The 19,083-nt window shown below is 48.0% G+C and overlaps 2 protein-coding genes and 1 long non-coding RNA gene across 4 annotated transcripts in view; 2 read left to right on the forward strand and 1 right to left on the reverse strand.

The window, feature by feature from the left end:
- The window catches only part of LOC144106669 (uncharacterized), a 34,083-nt gene extending 28,169 nt beyond the window's left edge, over window positions 1–5,914 (forward strand). For both annotated transcript variants that reach the window (XR_013309087.1, XR_013309088.1), the window contains one exon: window positions 5,107–5,914. This is a non-coding gene — a long non-coding RNA (uncharacterized LOC144106669). The remainder of the gene's footprint in view (window positions 1–5,106) is intronic.
- LOC144106297 (putative thiopurine S-methyltransferase) overlaps window positions 1–19,083 on the forward strand; it is a 452,029-nt gene that overhangs the window by 384,617 nt on the left and 48,329 nt on the right. The window lies entirely within an intron of this gene.
- Window positions 580–1,979, reverse strand: LOC144107342 (uncharacterized). Its single transcript, XM_077640332.1, has 5 exons — window positions 1,956–1,979; window positions 1,109–1,244; window positions 888–938; window positions 734–793; window positions 580–671 (listed from the first exon to the last, which is right to left on the reverse strand). Exons 1-5 carry the CDS (start codon window positions 1,977–1,979, stop codon window positions 580–582), a joined length of 363 nt encoding a protein of 120 aa, XP_077496458.1.

The following is a 19,083-nucleotide window of genomic DNA, read 5'->3' on the forward strand; positions in this document are numbered from 1 at the left end:
GCACCCCAGTCTGAGCTGGGGCTCCATGCTTAGCATGTAATGTGATGCTACTTAGGCACTAACCTGCCCGGTCGATGAGTAAAGTAGTGCAAAGTTTGTTCTTTTGTAAATTCAGTTCTGCTTTTTCCAGTTTAACTCTCTGTATATGTATGTTGAAAAATTATGCTCTGCTGTCATCATCTACAAGCTCGCCTCCTGTTCATCTTCCAAGCCGAACGACACTAGAGGAAGGGTTTGTGAACCATCCTCGAAGAAACGGACGACTATTGAAATTCTACTGCATACACGCTCAGGACGGCATCGTTCGCCAAGAGGGCCTTCAGCGCCGAAGCCCGACGGCGTGCAGCTTCTGCCAGCAACCGCTCGAGCCCAACTCCGGAGCCACTCCATCGCCCCCATGAAGTCGTCGGCACGTAAGCTCGGACGCCCCAGACTCTGATGTATAATCTTAATCATGTGTAATTATTGAATATACCTGTTTGTTTAAACTGAGCCATACGGTGTCTCTTTGCCTCTCCGTCCCGTGTGGACCTGCGCATTATGGGGGTCATCACACAACTAATATGTTTGAGAAAAAAATCAGTGCCTCTTACGATCGTGTTCAAGGGTAGACGAAGCAGGACTTGAAGGCATGACTCTGCCATCAGGCAGTTCTCCAGCTGTCAAGAAATCTGCATGAAAGGACAATGTCAGGCACTGCAAATGCATGCGGTGTGACCAAGCTAGTACTCACCGTCAGGAATGCACTGCTCGCCACTGCCATTATGAATCGCGACATCTTCTTCGGCTGGGACTGAAATGGAAAAGCCAAAGCCTCCTGAAAGCCTGAAGCACCGGTTTAGGTTTGCAAGTAAGCGCAATTTTTTTTTTTAAAAAAGTATGCTTACAGGATGACTCGGCAGGCACTACTGCTGTGACGTTGTTCGCAGGTACGCATGCTGAAGCGAAACAAATATTTCAGATACACCGACAGCAAATTCAATTCCGGAAAATGTTCACGAGTCATCGGCGCATTGCTAGGTTTTTACTGGGTATTTATGTAAAAAGTTAATGTTTTATTACACATTTTCCGATCGTGCTGCAGAAAAATGCAACAAACAACACTCACCGCTTTTGTTTGGGAGTGGCAGCCTTATCGCAGGAGGCTTCCTTTGCTTAGGCGCACTCCGATGAGAAAAAATGGTCGGAATCGCATTAGGCTTTAATTTCTTCTTCCCGTACTTCTGCAGTATGAGCGGCTCAAACTGATCAGTATAGAAATGGAGCTGCAATATTATGCAATACTGTTAAGAAAACATGTGATAAAAAAATATACTCGCCCAGAAAAATTCCCAAAACGATACAAAGTTAATTCCAATGTACCTCGTGAGGTCTTTCTCTTGAATTAATTTTTAAAGGCATAGCTAATATTCGGCTGCTTAATTTATTCAGGACCACTAAACAAGACACGTGATAAAAAAGAGTTTCAGGGCTTTTAGTGATCAAATAAACCAAACTGATAACCCAAAATAAATATTTGAGGTCACGTGTACGCGAGCTAAGAAACTGCTAAATCACCCTAAGGCAGGCGATAGTATAACTCTGCTATAGTGCCAAACGGCATTGTTTTTTCAGACCACAGCAGAGCTCTGGGGAACACGGGAGATAGTCTGGCTTACACGCTGCGAAAATCTACATGCTTCCTATTCTGCGCCACCGTTAGAACCACGTGTATTTGCTGGAAAGAAACATTACGTCCGCGATGGAAACATTTTAGCGGGAAACCCACACCGAGACTCAGAAATTAAGGCGGCTATAATAGGCGCAGCACACAGCAATGCCATCAAATGGAAAGTATAACATGGGAAACGATACACAATGATGAGCGAATTAAGCAAGATTGTCCTGCCTCTTGACGAGCTGGCAAGAAGTTTCAAGTATACAGACTAGTTTATGCACCAAGCAAAGCAGAGTACCTCGCAGAGGACGGTGTGGTTCATCGGAGTGAAGTCCTTACGTCCGATGTTCTGAATCCACTTTTTTCTTCGACTGATGTCGTTCTTTCCTCGAGGGATTGTGAAAAGCATGAAGCCATTTTCACGCCGGCTTGTGCACTGAAATGCGCAGCAACCCGGCATAACGCGGCGCTAAAAGCACGGTTCGATTGAATGAAGCTCGACCCGCGACAGAGGAAGGCGGCCTGCACATGGCGCCGAAGAAAAACAACAGAAGCAAAGCGACGCTTTCGCGCGCGTTTCCAAGGCGACGGCGGAAGGGCCAATCATCGGTCAGAAATGCGCCGAGTGGAGGCGCGGGAAGGAGGACGTGCGAGGGGTTGCGGTGCGGCGGCAAAGTTCACAGAATGGCGCTACTTGTATATCAAGGGGCTTTAGGTCACTCTCCCTCACAAACGTAGAGCAGGCGCCAAGGCTAGCCGACGGGGGAGAGTAGGAAAGGAGGATAGGAGAAGGTGTTGGACCGTCGGATCGGCCGCATTCGGCAGGCATTGTAAAAATAGAGGAGGCGCTGTCCAGGCATATAGCAATGTCCACCTTGATTACGTACGCATCGGAGTAGACGGCGGCAAGTGAGTAGCGTCCAGATTCAGAGCTGCGTGCATGAGGATACGGTGCGTGTACGAGAGACACTCGAACTTGCCATTACATATCTGCTTCACGCCGTCGGACGACGCGATTTCATGCAAACCTTTAAGGCGAAAGCCTTTAATGGCTCATCGTTGTTTGTCCATCTGCGAAATCTTTCACACTATGACGTCATCAACGGTATAATTGCTATAACCCATATACTCTTGGAAAGTATACGAAGTAATGGGTGTTTAGTAATTAGTCATTAGTTTGTAATTAGACGTTAAGAAATTTGCGAAATAAATTAATAAAACAGAAAGAAACAAAACGTTAAAAATAAAAATAAATAACTACATGACAAATTTAAAGAAAAATTTCTCATAAAAAAAGGAAAAAATTATCTTGCTTTCATAGTATGCGTGTCACCTATATCAGATGTGACTGTAATCTTGAGCTATATAACTTAATTGAAATGATCCGTGCTGGTTGCCATCAAATATCATTTTTTTAATTATTCAACAAACCTCGTAACTCATTTCTGTCCCTAAAGGAAAGAAAAGCTTCACTTATATCTCATTGCTTTGGTACATTCATGGTTCATTATGCAATGTAAAATCTTATTCAGAATTATTTTTGTTACACTGTTGCATGGTTTGTTCCTGAAATTCAGCACATCCACAAGTGTTGCGTTCCCGCGTGGTTTTCTTTTTTTATTAATTGAGTACAGGTGAATAGCCGCCAGATTTTTGGCCCATCGCCCAGTGTGGGTATGTGCCATCTTTTGATAGGCTTACAATATCAATAACAGTCGTATTTCACTTTCAATCATATATGTGCTGCACTATACTTTTTCTTCTACTTTGTATTGATTCCATCCATAATTATGTCAGAGTTTAAAGACAAATCCTCAATGCTTGCAGATATTTACTATGTGCCCAATTTTTGTTATTGCGACAACGATTGCACAATATGTAATGAAGAAGTTAATATAGTTCCTCACTTCATTTCGCAAAAGAACTTTGAAAGAGAAGGGCCAATGCACTCACAGCCAAAGTACCTTTCACATACTTCGAAGCTGTGCAGATAAAACGACTAAAACGGCCATTTTCCCTAAACTCATTCCATACTACGGCCGGCTTTCAGGCTAGGTGTGAGAATTTCTGTGTAAGCATGGAGAAAGGGGTGAGCCGGAATGCGGTCATGATTCGTGGAAGAAAAAGACAGTAGGCATGGGAGGCATTGGCCACGCTATCAGCTTCCGCAAGTTAGGTTCACGCAAGCTCCGCTGAAGGTTGATCTGATCTCCTTGCAACGAATTGCTGATGCGCAGGCTGACCCCGTCTTCTATCACGACCACATTTACCCGTCCCATGCGAAATATATGCCCGCAAATATCCTAAATGGTCTTCTTTCTGAACACTTACAGACTTTTCTTCATCATACCGTTCTCTCCACTGATGCCTCCGGCAGCTGTGAGAAGGGGGCGATTGGGATATATTCGCAGGTTCTGGCTTGGAGCTATTCCGTTCGTATCCCTTATTATACTCATATATTCTTCATAGAGTTTTTGGCTATTGGTGTGGCTCTTCTCAAAATTCCAGGCATGTAGCACGAGTTCTTATTTTCTCAGACTGCCTTTCATTTCTAGTCTCTCTCCAAAATTCCGGAAAATCTTTATTGAATCGGTCGCTTAGATTTTTTGTTCCGTGCTCAGTGCGTGAGATCCGCTTTGTCCGGGTACCTGCAGGCATTCAGGTGTCTATTTTAACGAGGTGGCTGATTTATTGGCAAGGTCAGCTCTCAGCGCTCCTGTAATCTATCCCGTCCCTTACTTCATTCTGTTGGAAACTCCACGTTGCCGGCGGTTCCAACATATTCAAGCCAGCTTGAGTGATCCGTGGCTCAATACCGTGGATTTTCACCACTTAAAGTACACATGGAATGTCCGGTGGTGTAAATAAATGCGTTTTTAGGTGTCAATGACGCTTCTGCGATGCAGAATTCCTCACTTGAATTTGTACTTACGCAGATGCGGGTTCGCTTCGACAAACCTTTGTGTCTCATTTGGGAAAGTTGAAACATTAGATCATTTTCTCCTCTCTTGCCGGCGATTCGCAGTTCAAGGAAAGCAGTATTTGGAGGTCCCTCTTTATTTCATTTCTTCATTCTGCCTGCTGTCCTTTATTTCCGCTGCCCCAGCTCAGGTGCTTCAGTATCGATGGCAGATGCCGGGGCTAGCAAAAATCTTTTCCTTCCTTTTTACTATTATTTTTAATAAAGCCACTACCACCACCACCAGGTCCCTCTTTCGAGGTTAGGACTCCCTCTGTCTCTTCCAGTTCTTCTCTCGTTCGGTGCGAGTGCCAAGGAATTCCCGTTAAGCAGTGTTAGTGGCTATCTTCATGATTACGTAAGTGCGACGGATCGGTTACCTTGTTAGCTGTATACAAAATTCTGTCTCACGTCCAAATTCTTGATACTGTTCCTGGTAATTCATATTTCTTAAATTTAATTGCATTTTCCTATTTTTATCTTCTTTCAGTCTTCTACACCACCGCCTCACGTCTTTTTCCCCCGTTGTTGTGCTCGCGCTTCCTTCCTGCTGTGGAATTCGGCGAAGTAGGGCATGGGGAGGATTCCCTGAAGACCACCGCGAGGGTGGGTGAGCCCTCTGGGGGAGACGTGGCTGCAGGACTGCCAGAGGGAACGACGACAATAGCGTCCCCACGTGTTCGAACAGGAATGCCGGAAGCAGCGACGACCCCACGTGTTCAACAGGAATGCCAGCGACGACCATAAGCGTATTCGTTCCGGTCCTCGCCACGACGAAGTGCGGTGTCAGTGTGGTCCCCTTCAGTCACGCCGGATTTGAACAATTGCCCGAGTGCCACACCTGCGACAGAGGTTCCGCGTTCCGGTCACCAGTGCACGCTCTTTCGACACCTGCGGGGAGACAGCCGGCATTCCTGGGTCATGCAGGTGCCCTCCGGACGCACGTGCGCGGCGACCTGGAAGCCGCGGGGACGACAACGTGACCGGGTCCTGTTCCCTTTCCCTCGACCGAGCTGCGAAGAAGCATCAGGATCGCCCTGCCGTGGGTGGTACCATCAGTGCCATCGTGTGATTGGACATCATTCTTCGAACTGTATTCCCCAGCTAGGGATCTGGGGAATACGAAGAGTATTTAAGGAGCTGCTGGTTTGATGCCAGAAAGAGCGACCCCCCCCCCCCCCTTTCTTGAGAGGTATCAGAGACTCCCGACTCCTAAGAAGCTTTACTGAGAAGCACTCTCAGTTGCCCTTACTTGTACATAATGTAAATAGTCCCTGTATAAAGTTTTCCAAGTTATGTTCCTCCGATCGTCCTTGTGTTCTGTGTTTACTTTTGTCTCTTTGCATTGTAAGCCATTAATAGGTAGAAAGGCATGCTCGTAATGGGCATACCCTGTGCACATGAATGCGGAAAGCTGGTCATCGTTGTCCAAGCATTGCCAAAAAAAGCAACGGGACCTTCAAGAAACAGGATATGCTTGTGATCCCTCACATGCAATGATTTTCACATAATTTGAAAATGTGGCAAGTTACAGCAATCCCGTGGTTATATTGCTGCAGAACAGGCTAGCTCATTTATGCAGAAACATTTTTAGAGGCTTTTAAAAAGGAACATGTCAAAAAGGTACACATTTCATGCTGTTTCATTGATGATGTTTATATATATGGTAAATGATATGAACAAGCATCTCTGTGTTGGCTAACTGCTCTGCAATCCACGCACTGTCATGCAGTACATACACAATCACAGTCCAGTGACTGCAGAGCGGTCTGCAACCAGCAACTTGCAATAAAACTATACTATGCAGCAAGCTTCTTTGCACGGTATTTGAGCCATTTATCTAACGGTCACATGGAATTGCTATGGCTATTTCTAAACAGTGCATTTCCTAAAGACTCCTTTCTGCCATACTGTACTTTTTTACCCAAAAAGCTTCCTACAGAGTCATTCAAATTGCTACGTATAAAGATGTTTGTAGCAGGTGTGTGAGCCCGAAGAAAAAAAAATTATTTTCCTTAATTCTTAAGTATTCCTGATTATCACAACAAGGGCATTTATATGTTGGTACAACTTTTTTCAGGTATCACAACTGATGCACTGATGTGGTTGGTACACAATCATCTCTAGACATTTCATGTCTGTTGGGTCAAAAAAATATGAAATAATAGATGACTGCATTAGTTTTGTAGTAGAAAACGTTCTTGGGCAAGTTGGTTCATCCCGCTGACCTGTGGAAAGGTGTACATCGGCCAGACAGGCCGATGTATTAATGCACGTTTAACCGAGCACAAACGATCACTAAGAGTTGGTACCGGGTCACATTTGCCGCATCACTGCAAGGACTGCGGCAAAGAAGAGAAGAAGAATTGTCAACCAAAGCTCCAGGAAACTCAAATCCTTTGCAGAAGTAAAGATAAGACTGCCCGAGAACTGCTAGAAGCCCACCGGATTAAAAAAGGCGGGAGTTCCTGCATCAGCACCCATCGCTAGTCTTACATAAGAATGAGAGTATATTTTTAGATAAGTTTAGAAAGATTTGAGTCACTTTTGTTCTCTACAATGCAGTATCCATACCATAGCCACTATCTTTTACCCTTTGCTTGTGTTTTTTTTCCATCACCCCTACCTCTTGGCTATAAATAAGCCGTGCGTGTATCCAATAAACAGTTGCAAGTAGCGCCTGTGTCGTGTCCGGCTTTGCCTATGTGCCGTGTCTTTTGTGCGCTTCATCCACTCAATGCATTAGTTTTGACTGAGATAACTAGCATCACACAGCATGCTCTTGAAATTCCTCTAGCTGTCTGTAATTGGCTTCATTGTATAGCTTCATAGTTGTTTCATTTAAACTCCTTTCACTGCTCTTTTCACCGCGCATGGCGACATGGCACGCGGAGCCCCGTGGGAATGGGCGAGGAGGATTCGGGGGTCTGGAATCCAAACACAGCGAGGCACTTTTAAGTCACGGCTAGTTTCAGAAAGGCTGCTTTGCCCGCTTCCTTTCGTCGTCTTGTCCATCGTGCGTCGAGTCTCGCGGCGAACCAGACAAAGGAGAGGCCATCACCCCCTCCCCCTCCCCTCCTGAAGCGGGGGAAAGATTCCGCAGATAGTTTCCCAGAGACATCCTTTTTTTTTTCTTGGGGTCAACGAGGGGTCAAACGACAGGCCCAAGCAGTGTGAGGCTACTTTCTCTGTTCATTCTGGAGACGAAAGCTTACAGTGCAAAATGAAACCTTATTTTTCTCTTCCAAATGCAATTAACTAGGAGTCCTGTTCAAAACCACTTCAGCTTATCTGCGTACCCCCAACCTTTTTTTTTATTTGTGTGTAACTTCAGCCCTTCTTCACAAATCTCATTGTAGCCGCTATTGTTTCTCAAGTACCATCTTAATATTATCAGTTCCTAATTCAAGCGTTCTGCAGGGTTTGAAGGACTTATTTAATTGGAAATGAGGAGAACACGTGCACAGGGCGGAAAGCGCGTGATCTGCCTGGAAACACTGAGGCGGCCCCGAGAAGGGCCGTTGTTAAGGATGACAGCCGTTTTGTGCCTCTTCACTTTGCAGCGACGACACAGCGTGTGCGGTCCCCAGGGTTTTGCTCCAGCTGCCGAAGAAATCCTCGGACACGACCATGACCTTCGACATCTGATGTTTTTACTTAAAAAACACAGGGACCAAAGTCGTGCTGTATGCAGTGCGATCGCCATGTGGTTCCACTGACGGCGAACAATCATCCACCTAGCCCGGCTCTTTGGACGGATTCGGGAAACGACTGAAAAGAACAAAAGTAACGAGCAAACTAAGGTGCGCTACATACAAGTTAGAACGCAAAGAAACGAAAGCGCGCTGCGCTGCGCTAATGCTGTAGCGAGGTCTAATATGTAAATTTTCGCGGCTGGCGTCGATTTCTACAAAGCGTGAGTAGTCGCTACGGAAATAAAACAGAGGCGCACTGAAGCTGGGTAAGTCTGTAGCTACAAGTACAAGCACGAGTTTTTTTATCTCTACCGCCTATTTCCACACCGCGCCATCGTCATAACTTTTCTTGGACTTGCTGTTGAAGCCGATAACGATCATAAAATTACGGGCGTCGACTGTAGTGGCAGAGGCTTGCCATTGAAAGGAACAAAGCCGTGCCCTTTGTCAACCGAGTAACGAAGCCTAGCGCTAGTATTAGAGCCTAGTTGTACAAAGCGCGAGACGGCGCGCGCTTCTAACGCTTGCCAACGCAAACAAACAAAGGCACGCTGCGCTAATGCTGTAGCGAGGTCTAATATGTAAATTTTGACGGCTGCCGTAGATTTCTACAAAGCGTGAGTAGTCTCTAAAGAATTAAACAAAGCTGCACTGCACTGGGTGAATGCTGTATATACATGGGTCAGCGCGATTTCCACAATGCGCGAGTCGGAACTTCTGGACTTACCGTTGAAGCTGATATCGATCTTAAAGGGCCTATTGTAGTGGCAGAATCATCGCGGCCACTTTTACCCTGCACTTGCCACTGCAAAGGAACAAAGGCGCACTGCCCTTTACTAAGCCTGCAACAAAGCCTAGCGCGAGGTTTGATGCCTGGCGCCGATTTCGACAAAGAGAGGGAACACGGCCGCGAAACGGGACGCCCGTGATCTCCATCCATCCATCCATCCATCCATCCATCCATCCATCCATCCATCCATCCATCCATCCATCCATCCATCCATCCATCCATCCGTCCGTCCGTCCGTCCGTCCGTCCACCCATGCATCCTTCCGTCCGTCCGTCCGTCCGTCCGTCCGTCCGTCCGTCCGTCCGTCCGTCCGTCCGTCCGTCCGTCCGTCCATCCATCCATCCATCCATCCATCCATCCATCCATCCATCCATCCATCCATCCATCCATCCATCCATCCATCCAACCAGAGTATCGGTTTGCTATGGCGATTTGCGTTTATGAGCTTTGCGTGCCCCGTGGTTTTGTTTTTGACGCTCCTCAATTTACAAGCGCCGAACAACAGAGGAACTGCAAGTGCCGCTTCAAGTGCTAGTTAACCTTTGAAGGAGCCTGTTAAGGCTGGTCAGAGGATCGCCACGGTCGATGAAAAACTATGATGGCACGATGGTCGGTGATCGTACAAGGCAGTTAGCAGTATATAAAGCGCACTTGTGTCTTTGTATGCTTGCCCGGCAAAACTGTCCCGGCTGTGCCAGTCAACTTCGAAATACATAATGGAAATCGTTTATCAGGGAAGGGAGACAAGATACAAGGCAGTTAAGAACAAAAAAATTGGTGATGACCTAGCTCTGTTATTAGGCCACGATATGCGAAAGCGCGGAGACTTCTGCATCGGAAGAGTGCATTCACTAGATGCGCCTTTATTCACGGCCATTGCTTGAGCCGTCGTGGCGGAGCCCTTCTTGCCAGCACTTTCATAAAGACTTTATAATCGACGTTGGAGAGGCTTATCGGCCGTTAAAGAAAGACCTGCCGATCACACCGTATGGGATCCGGTTTTTGCCTGTAGGTGACGATGAGGGTTTCCCTTGTGGCCTCACCATGCTGCTCAGCCTGCATAGTTTATGGACTACAAGAATGACATTTAGAAATGTTGATGTAAACGTTCGGCCAGTGAGAGAAAATTTTATAGAAAGTGTTGTGTACGAGCGCGGTCAGCGTGTTTTAGTGGAGTGATGTGACTGTTGTAAAAACTGGCAATGAAGAAAAAAAGTGTAGTGGCGGAGTGGTAGCGTCTCCGCCTCAAAGCCCAAGCCTCGACGCAGGTTTTTTTTTTTGTTATTCAGTGAATCGCGGCCGATCTCGAGGGGAGCGCGCGCTTTTATTACGGCCTTCGCAATGGGGTCTGTTTCCGCCTCCCGCCTCACCTCGGTGGGGTCGCCACTGCCGCTCCGCCGCTGCGACCGCCGTTCACTCCTAAGGAGAACGCGCGCTCGCTCCCAATTCGGCCCGCGTCTGTGATAACTGTCAAGCCTTTATATTTTGCCCCTTACACTTTACGCAAAGACCGCGTAGTCAGCAGCCCCTTTCCTTGGGCGAAATCTGAAACAACGGATTAACGTTTGCGCGCTCACCCCTTGAGCCCGACTGTGTATGGTCGGACGTATGCTTCGAGCACAGACGTCAACACGTTCTACCCTTATATTTGGCTAAAAAGCAAGGCTTTCAGCTTCTATAGTTCGTCTTAATGCAGGCTCATTATGAGTATGTAGAATGATATGCGGCATGTAATACTTGGATGGCGAGTTTCAAGGAGTAAAGGATTCTGCAGAGCAAATATAGGTGCTGAAATTTCAAGCGCAGCTGCTTTAATTTTGCACAACAATGGCATTAGCAAGAATTCAAGGTGCTACCCAGGAACACGCGTCATGTCATTTGCGAAAGAAACGGTTATAAACGAAACCCAACCCTGGCTGCTGGAGCAGAGCACGTTGCAAGCACGCGACGTCCAAGATTTCCTCTTGGAAAGGCATTTTGAAGTTTGCCGCCGTCTCACGACTGCCCGTCCCAACCCATGACAACGCGAATATTAAGCCACTTGTTTACAGTAACTGCAAGCATGAACTAACTGCCAGCAAAGCAAAATTAGGAACTGCGCTTTGTCTGAATAAAATCGGCCTTTACGAGCGAGCAAACTTATCTGAGAGGCGATGACTACTAGCTTTGCATTATTCTCCTGCATATCTGCAGCCTCGTCATCGCTTTTGATAAACCTCCCGTCAGCATGAACTTCCCTCACGTCATTCAGGAAACAAAGTAGCACCACAAAAAGAAGTTTTCCGCAACTTAACGGAGCTCCACTAAACCTCACAGCAATGCGCGTTATACCAGCTGGCTTAGCTTACAATGTAAGGAACTAAAAATGAACATTTTCAGTGCTTACATGTTAGTAAAATCCCCTGAATTTAAGAGAATAGGGCATTCAAGTCCATAATCTGATGTCTTTTACAATGATATTTAAACCAAATATTTTAGGAAGTTTCAGGACACGTCACATGTTGAATATACGTGAAGAAAAAATGGCGCTCTATATAGCTGAAGTCACTCATTGGACATACATACTTTGTGAAATTGCAATACTCAGTACATGTCAATATCTGTGGCAGCATACGCAGCTTGTACTGGTTGCTTCTGTTACGTTCTGTTAACGTTAGTCAGGCCAGAATGACGACAAGGAAGCTTGCGTCCAACTAGAAAACTATTTATTGGGGCAAAACAAGTGATCAGTCAACGAAGGTAAGAATGACGGTCGCTCTCGGCCTTGCAAAATTAAAAGGTTTCCAGGAAACTGAAACATTAGACGCCTAATGCGCTTACGACAATTTTGAACATGGAGAGAGAGACTTGTACGTGGCTACAGTCGTTCCAGAGAAATCTGGTGGCCTCTTGTTTGACAACAAAAGTGGAAAGGCCACGGGTCATTGGCTTCGAGCAGAGAAGAATTTTTACACTGATGCTTCTTGACCCTTGCTCGCGCACTAGTAATTAGCATTCTTTTGAGATATTGATACAGGCCTCTCGTTTAAGGAAGTTGTGATGCATATGAGGGTGAAAATAAGTTCATTGAGGACGTGCGAAAAACGATATCTACGTAATTAAGTACGCCCCGCCGCGGTGGCTCAGTGGTTAGGGCGCTCGACTACTGATCCGGAGTTCCCGGGTTCGAACCCGACCGCGGCGGCTGCGTTTTTATGGAGGAAAAACGCTAAGGCGCCCGTGTGCTGTGTGATGTCAGTGCACGTTAAAGATCCCAAGGTGGTCGAAATTATTCCGGAGCCCTCCACTACGGCACCTATTCTTCCTTTCTTCTTTCACTCCCTCCTTTATCCCTTACCTTACGGCGCGGTTCAGGTGTCCAAAGATATATGAGACAGATACTGCGCCATTTCCTTTCCCCAAAAAACCAATTATTATTATTATTATTAATTAAGTACTATATACATCTGCCAGCAATCTTGCAATTTATTTGACAGTTCAGCGACTCAAGTACCCTCTCAAACCACCCGCTACGGTGCTATCAGATTTACGGTTCAAGCGTCGTACAGAATTTTTTCCGCGACAAAACTTTCGTTCTCTGAGATTTCATTATGGATCTTCCTCTTAGAATATATTAACTTGTCATTTAATCACGGACCATGACATATACGAGAGGAAATGATCAGTGTTTCCTTCTGGACTTAAAACCACAAATGCTCGACAAGAGTGATTCCTCATTTTCAATGTTTTCATCGATCAAAGTTTGCGACGAAGAATCTGTGCGCGTTGTGGACTGTGCTGCAGATAGGCAGTGTAAGCATCTGCATTTTGTGTTTCTTTGATTTCGGATCTGCGCTCGCCATGAACCAGCGGGCTACAGCGCGAAACCAGGCAAAAGCCACCCGCCGCCGCAGATGCAGGGGGGGGGGGGGGGGGGGGGGGGGGAGCGGTGGGGTCGTCGCGCCTCTAGCGGCGGCGGGCGGCGTAACTCCCGGAGAAAAACTCGCATTGCTTCTGCGGCGAATGCGAAGGCCGTATGAAAAGCGCGCGCGCCCCCCTCGAGACTGGCCGTGAGTGAGTGTGCGGGGGTTTAAGTGGCTCCAATAGATGTCGCCACCGAATACGTTGGTTAGCAGTTAGCACAAGCTCTGTTAACGCGCGTTTATACTCCGGCGTAACGCGCACGCACGCGCTGCACGGCGACGTGACATCGGACAAAGCTAGATCCTCTATACTCCTACTGCGCTTGACCGCCGACGCGTTCGGCGGCTTCGGCGCATTCTGACCGCACTGACGGAGACTGTGTTTCGCGCCGAGTGCGCCAGCTGCCGCCGGCCCGGCCAGACTGATTCGGCTCCACGGCGAGGCGCGCGATGTGAGCCCATGTGCCTCCTCGGAGCACCGCCACGGCGAAATCGCAAGTTCGCCGCCAGTAAAGCTTTCTCTTTGAAAGAGATTTGGAACGTGCAGAGACCGTGACTCCGCTCTCCTCCAACTCGTTTGTTTGCGGCTCCATTCAATAGCTTCGGCAGTTGGGCGGAGCCGTTCGAGCTCTGGGCTAATTTAATCCATTCACAGTACGCACCTGAAGGTACAGGGCAGGTCAAAAATTCGCAGGCGACAGGGCCTGCTTTCTTGCGGTGTAGTTGGGGAGTCACGACACCCCCGAAGCTAAGAGGGTCGAAGTATCTTTCTAGCCTTCGAGAACCTTTTTAGCTTTTTCGGCATTTTAAGTGGCAGGCTATACCGAAGAAAAGCAGAACCTGCGGCCTGGGAACTTATGACCAACCCTGTACATGCAAGTGGGCGAGAGAACCCGATCCAGTGGACCCCGTACCTCCGAAAACGCGCGGAACCCGTTGAAGCGTCGTGCATCGCTTTACTTTCAAGCCGCCAACTTTAAACGCGAGCGCCCTTGAGCACCCATCCGTTTTTTTTTTGTGGCAAAAAAAAAAAGATAACCTGGCCCTTGCAACCGTGAGGAACCTCCTCGACGCCCCCTGCTGCAAAGTGCAACAACGCCTTTCAAGGAATCACAATCCATAGGCCCCAAAGCCTCGGCCAGCCTCCGATGGGCGCGACCTGCCTACCGTGTCCTCGACCCTCGCGACTCCTCGCACTGGGGTTAAGATATTTAATTAGCAACGGCTGCTCACTGGGGAAGGGGGAAACGACCCGCCGGCGCCTAACCTAGCCGTGGTCCCTCAAAAGCATCGCGCGCTCTGTGGGGCTGAGGTCGCTGAAATGCAGGCCGGAGTTTTTGCGAGAGCATCGCTGGCTGGTTCGGGAACGGCACCCATCGTAACACGCCGGTGCAAACGTAAACGAAGCGACGGTAGCGGCCCCCGATAGATGCCTTCAGCGTGCGGCGGCGGTAGCTTTCGTTTCGGCTGCTGCTAGACCGCACCGCTAGCCGCCAGAAATCACGGAGTCTGCGTTTACGTCACGTTTCACGTCACTCCATCCTGTGAAGTCATAAGAGTGCGCCGAGTTTGAATGCGAGGGCGGAAAAACTTTTTGAACTTCGAATCCAAATTTCTTTGAAATAAATGCACCTTTTGCTCTCGGACAGGCGGCAACAAAGCCATGAAATGCCGAACTATCAGATTTTCCTAACAAAAAAAAATTGATAGAGTTCTCCTCACTGTCCCTTTAACCTACACTTCGTGCAAGCTCAGTAGGCCAGTGGAGAGCGGGGCTTAAACTATGACGTGAGACGCTGCACTCGTCTGCACGAGCGTCAGCCAATAGCGTGATATGGAGCGCGTCGTCCTCGGGAGCAGACGACAACCTCTGAATTTTTTAGTCGTCATAATTTATTAAGATTAAATGAAGAGATATACTGCAAAGCGTTTTTGCGCTGCGTTTATTTCGGGAAATGCAGAGGACATTTTTGTTTCCCCTCAAATGGAGCGCAACACACAAACTTGTATCGTCTGCTCTGCAGCCGTCGCACAGTAAGTTCATCGTCGGAGGAGGAGGAGGAAAAACATTTATTCAGAGCACAAAAACTGGGTGGGTTCAGTACGAGAACCCATTGGTCGCCATCATAATCCGGCCCCTCTCAACCAGCAATTTCTGGTCGAGTGGGCTGTGGCTATGAAGGGTTGCCTCCCAGCGCTCATGAGTCGGATCGGGATTGCTGTCCAAGTCTGGGTTTTCTTGACATTCCCAAACCGCGTGAAAGAGTGTGCCAACTGCTCCACAGAAGGGGCAGGACGAATTGTAGGTTTCTGGGTACCATTTACTCATTAGGTAAGGATTGGGCAGAGTATTAGTTTGTAGTCGCCTGATTATGTGCTCTTCATATTTACTTAGGGTTTTGTGAGGAAGAGGATATTCCCTTCTTGTGATATTATAGTACTCCGTAATTTCTGCGTAGCTTAGTAAGGGTGAGGGGTTGTCAACTATGTCAGAGAGAGGCTGCGTGCCAGATGCTCGGAGGAGGAGAGCTCGAGCAGCTGTGTTCGCCGCCTCATTGCCCGTCGTTGAGAGGTGCCCTGGCGTCTAGAAGATCTGGATGTTGGAAGGATTAGACCTTTCCAAAATTTCCCAACACGGAGCGCCAACGCGGCCTCTGAGGTAATTGCGTACCGCTGCTTGTGAGTCGGACATAACCGTTGCCTCGCTGTTCTTTGATATCGCTAGTGCGATAGCTGCTTCTTCAGCCGATGTGGTATCCACCGCTTGGATAAGGCTGCTTGCAATGATATCTTCCCGGGGTGAAACTGCTGCAATTGCCGCGACTCCGTTAGCGGGTCCAGCCGCATCGACGTAGATCGTGTCCTTGTTTCCATCCCAGCGCTTAGAGAGGTGTCTAGCTCTGGCTAGTCTCCGTCCTCTGTTATATTCCTCATCCATGCGTTTTGGTATGGGGTGAGTCGTAATGTGCGATCTCATCTGCATGGGCATGTCGATCTTGTCAGCGACTTCCCGGGGTGGACTGATTTTCAGCTTCTGTAATATTTTCCTGCCAGGCTTAGATGTTGAGAGCCTGACAATTTGATTTACACGGTGGGCCTCTATTAGTTCGTCGATGGTGTTATGGATCCCCAGCTGTAGTAAGCGCTTAGTGGATGTGCATAAAGGGAGTCCCAGCGCCGTCTTAACTGCCTTTCGAATAATAACATCTAGTTGGTCTTTTTTCTTTTTGCTAAGCCGTAAGTACGGGGTGGCGTATGTTAGTTTAGAGAGATTGAAAGCCTGAACTAATCTTAGGACCTCCTTCTCTCTTAGCCCATTTCTTTTCTTGATTACCCGGCGTAGCATTCTAGAGACTTGTTCGGAATAGGCTTGGAGCTGTCTGATTGTAGTGGTGTTAGTGTTGCCGCTGGGTATGATGGCTCCCAGGATCTTGATCTCTTTCTTGATCGGAATGCTCATACCCTGGACCGTAATGGCGACAGAGGGAGTGGACGGCAAAAGCCCCGTATTCTGCCTCTTGCCACGGTCGATCAGGAGTAACTCTGATTTCTCGGGAGAGCACGTTAACCCATACCTCGCCGCATGCTGGCACACGACATTCGCTGCTTCCTGAAGCCGGCCTTGAATTTCCCCTTCATTACCGCTGCAACACCAGATCGTAATGTCGTCGGCGTATATAGCGTGCTCAATGCCTTGGATGCGGTCTAGCTTCTCTGGTAGCCTACGCATGGCCAGGTTGAAGAGAAGCGGAGACAAGACCGCTCCCTGCGGAGTGCCCTTGGAACCTAGATTGAACGGAGAGGAGGTCCGATCACCAATACTTATTGACGCTTTTCTATTGGAGAGAAAGTCCCTCACGTAATTATATATGCGGTCACCACAGTTGACGCTGTTAAGCTCATCCAGTATTCCCTGGTGGTTGACATTGTCAAATGCCTCTTTTAAATCGAGCGCAAGGATGGCCTTGACCTGACATCTACCGGGGTTGTCCAGAATATCCTCTCTGATACGGAGGAGAATATCCTGTGTAGACAGCTTTTCTCTAAACCCGTACAGCGTGTCAGGGAGGATATCAGTCTTCCTCAGGAGTCGCTTCAGTCGGGCGTTCACGACCCTCTCGAACAGTTTACCCAGACACGACGTCAGGGAGATCGGTCGTAAATGATCAATATCGCATGGCTTATTGGGCTTGGGAATAAATCGCACTAAAGCCAATTTCCAGGAGTCGGGGATCTGGCCCTTGTGCCAGCACTGCGTGTTGAAGTATTTCACTAATTTTCTTAAAGAGATGTCATCCATATTAAAGAGCATCTTGGTGTTTATCTGGTCCGGTCCAGGAGCGGTGTTCTTGCGCATGACGTCAAGCTCCGCCCTCAGTTCCTCAACCGTTACGTCTTGGTCCATCTCTTCATTGGGTGCACCGGTGTACGCAGGGAGAGGGTACGAGGATCCCAGATCGAGGAATTTCCGTGCAAGTTCTGCAATGAGGGCTTCGTTGTCCCCTTTATAGCTGTGCAAGGCGTTACAGAGCGTGTCTGTTTGCTCTTTCCGGTTTGAGTTCGGCTCGATAAGGGATCTGAGGAGTCCCCATGCTTTAGCCGTGCCCATTTTACCGTTGAGCTCATCACACAGCTTGAGCCAGTTTTGGTTAGCGAGGTTATGTGCGTAGTCATCCGCTTCTTTGGTGAGTTCTGCAATCTTGGTCTTCAGCTTGCGATTTAACTTTTGCCTTTTCCACCTCCTTGTCAGAGATCTCCTGGCTTCCCACAGGTGTAACAGGTGCGCGTCAACTGCCGGAGTTTCCTCCGTGGTGTTCACTGTCGCAGAATGCCTGGCGACGGTTTTTATCTGCAGCGCTGTCCATGCCTCAATATCTGTGATATCTTCGTCCGGGAGACGTGCGAGTTCCTCTCTCCACTTGTCCCAGTTCACAATCTTAGCCTTGCCAAATGGTTTCCGACAATTAACTCCCTGAACAGTGCAGGATATGATGAAGTGATCACTGCCCAGGGACTCGCCAGTGTTAGACCAGGTGGACTGCAGGCAGTTTTTCACAAGCGTGAGATCGGGACAGGTGTCTCTGCTGACGCTATTACCCGCTCTGGTGGGATGCAGGGGATCCGTTAAGATTGTGAGCCCTTCTCTGTTAGCGATCTCAACGATCCTCCTGCCTTTCGGGCTGTTAAAGTGATATCCCCATGCTTGGTGGGGCGCATTGAAATCACCGGCTATGACGAGGGGGTCCTTACCTGCCCTCTTGGTAAAATTATTAAATAGCGTCGCTATCTGACGACTTGAGTCCCTGGGGCGACTGTACACGTTCAGTATGTGCAAGCTGCGTTTTCCCCTGTGTTTGGGAAGAATTTCAATGTAAGCATGTTCGATATTTTCGGTTAGCGGTTCTTGCAGCGTTGCGGTAAACTCCTTGTGAACAAGTATTCCTAGGCTATGCTCGTCTTGGAAAGTTTTGTACCCCTTCATGCTGATGACCGTATTTGCTTCTTGAAGTACTATTACAGCAGGTGGCGCCTCCGACGTGTCGATGAAAAATTGAAGGCTTGCTTTTTTCTTTTTAAATCCCCGACAATTCCATTGCCAAATAATTGTTTCCTGTCCCCTATGTGCCATGGTCCTTATTCGTCCTCTTCTGGAAGGGGGTGCCTGTCGGCATATTTGGATTTCCTATTTCTGAAGTTGCACTCGTTGAGTTTCGATTTGAATTCGTCTCGGACTGTGGCAATGGCAGAGTTTATGTATTTCCGAGTGTTGGCGGACTCGTTTGCGAGCTCGTTTTTGACCATCTGAATAACTTGTAGGAACTTTTTATTCTGCTCCTCTCTGTCAGCCCTCAGCTCTGCAATGACGCGCTCATAAACTGACTGTGAGTTTGGCCGGGCTTCGGGTGTTTTGTCGTGAGTTGTTTGTGACTGCAGCCTCACCAATTTAAGTTCAGCTCGCAACGCCTCGTTCTGTTTTTTTAGCTGAATAATTTCTGCTTTCAGGTCGTTAAACTCCTTAGATATCGCGTTTCCGGGGAGGGATGGAGGCAACCCATCATAGCCCACCTTTACGATTTGTC

This window comes from Amblyomma americanum, chromosome 10, assembly GCF_052857255.1.
Source record: "Amblyomma americanum isolate KBUSLIRL-KWMA chromosome 10, ASM5285725v1, whole genome shotgun sequence".
NCBI lineage: Eukaryota > Metazoa > Arthropoda > Arachnida > Ixodida > Ixodidae > Amblyomma > Amblyomma americanum.

What these genes read in the sequence shown, in the direction of transcription:
- LOC144107342 (XM_077640332.1), bottom strand. Translation starts at nt 1,979, where the DNA reads ATGAACCACACCGTCCTCTGCGAG. An exon ending in GCCACTCCCAAACAAAAGCG is followed by an intron (nt 939 to 1,108) that starts GTGAGTGTTGTT and finishes GTTTCGCTTCAG; the next exon opens with CATGCGTACCTGCGAACAAC. An exon ending in CGAGCAGTGCATTCCTGACG is followed by an intron (nt 672 to 733) that starts GTGAGTACTAGC and finishes CCTTTCATGCAG; the next exon opens with ATTTCTTGACAGCTGGAGAA.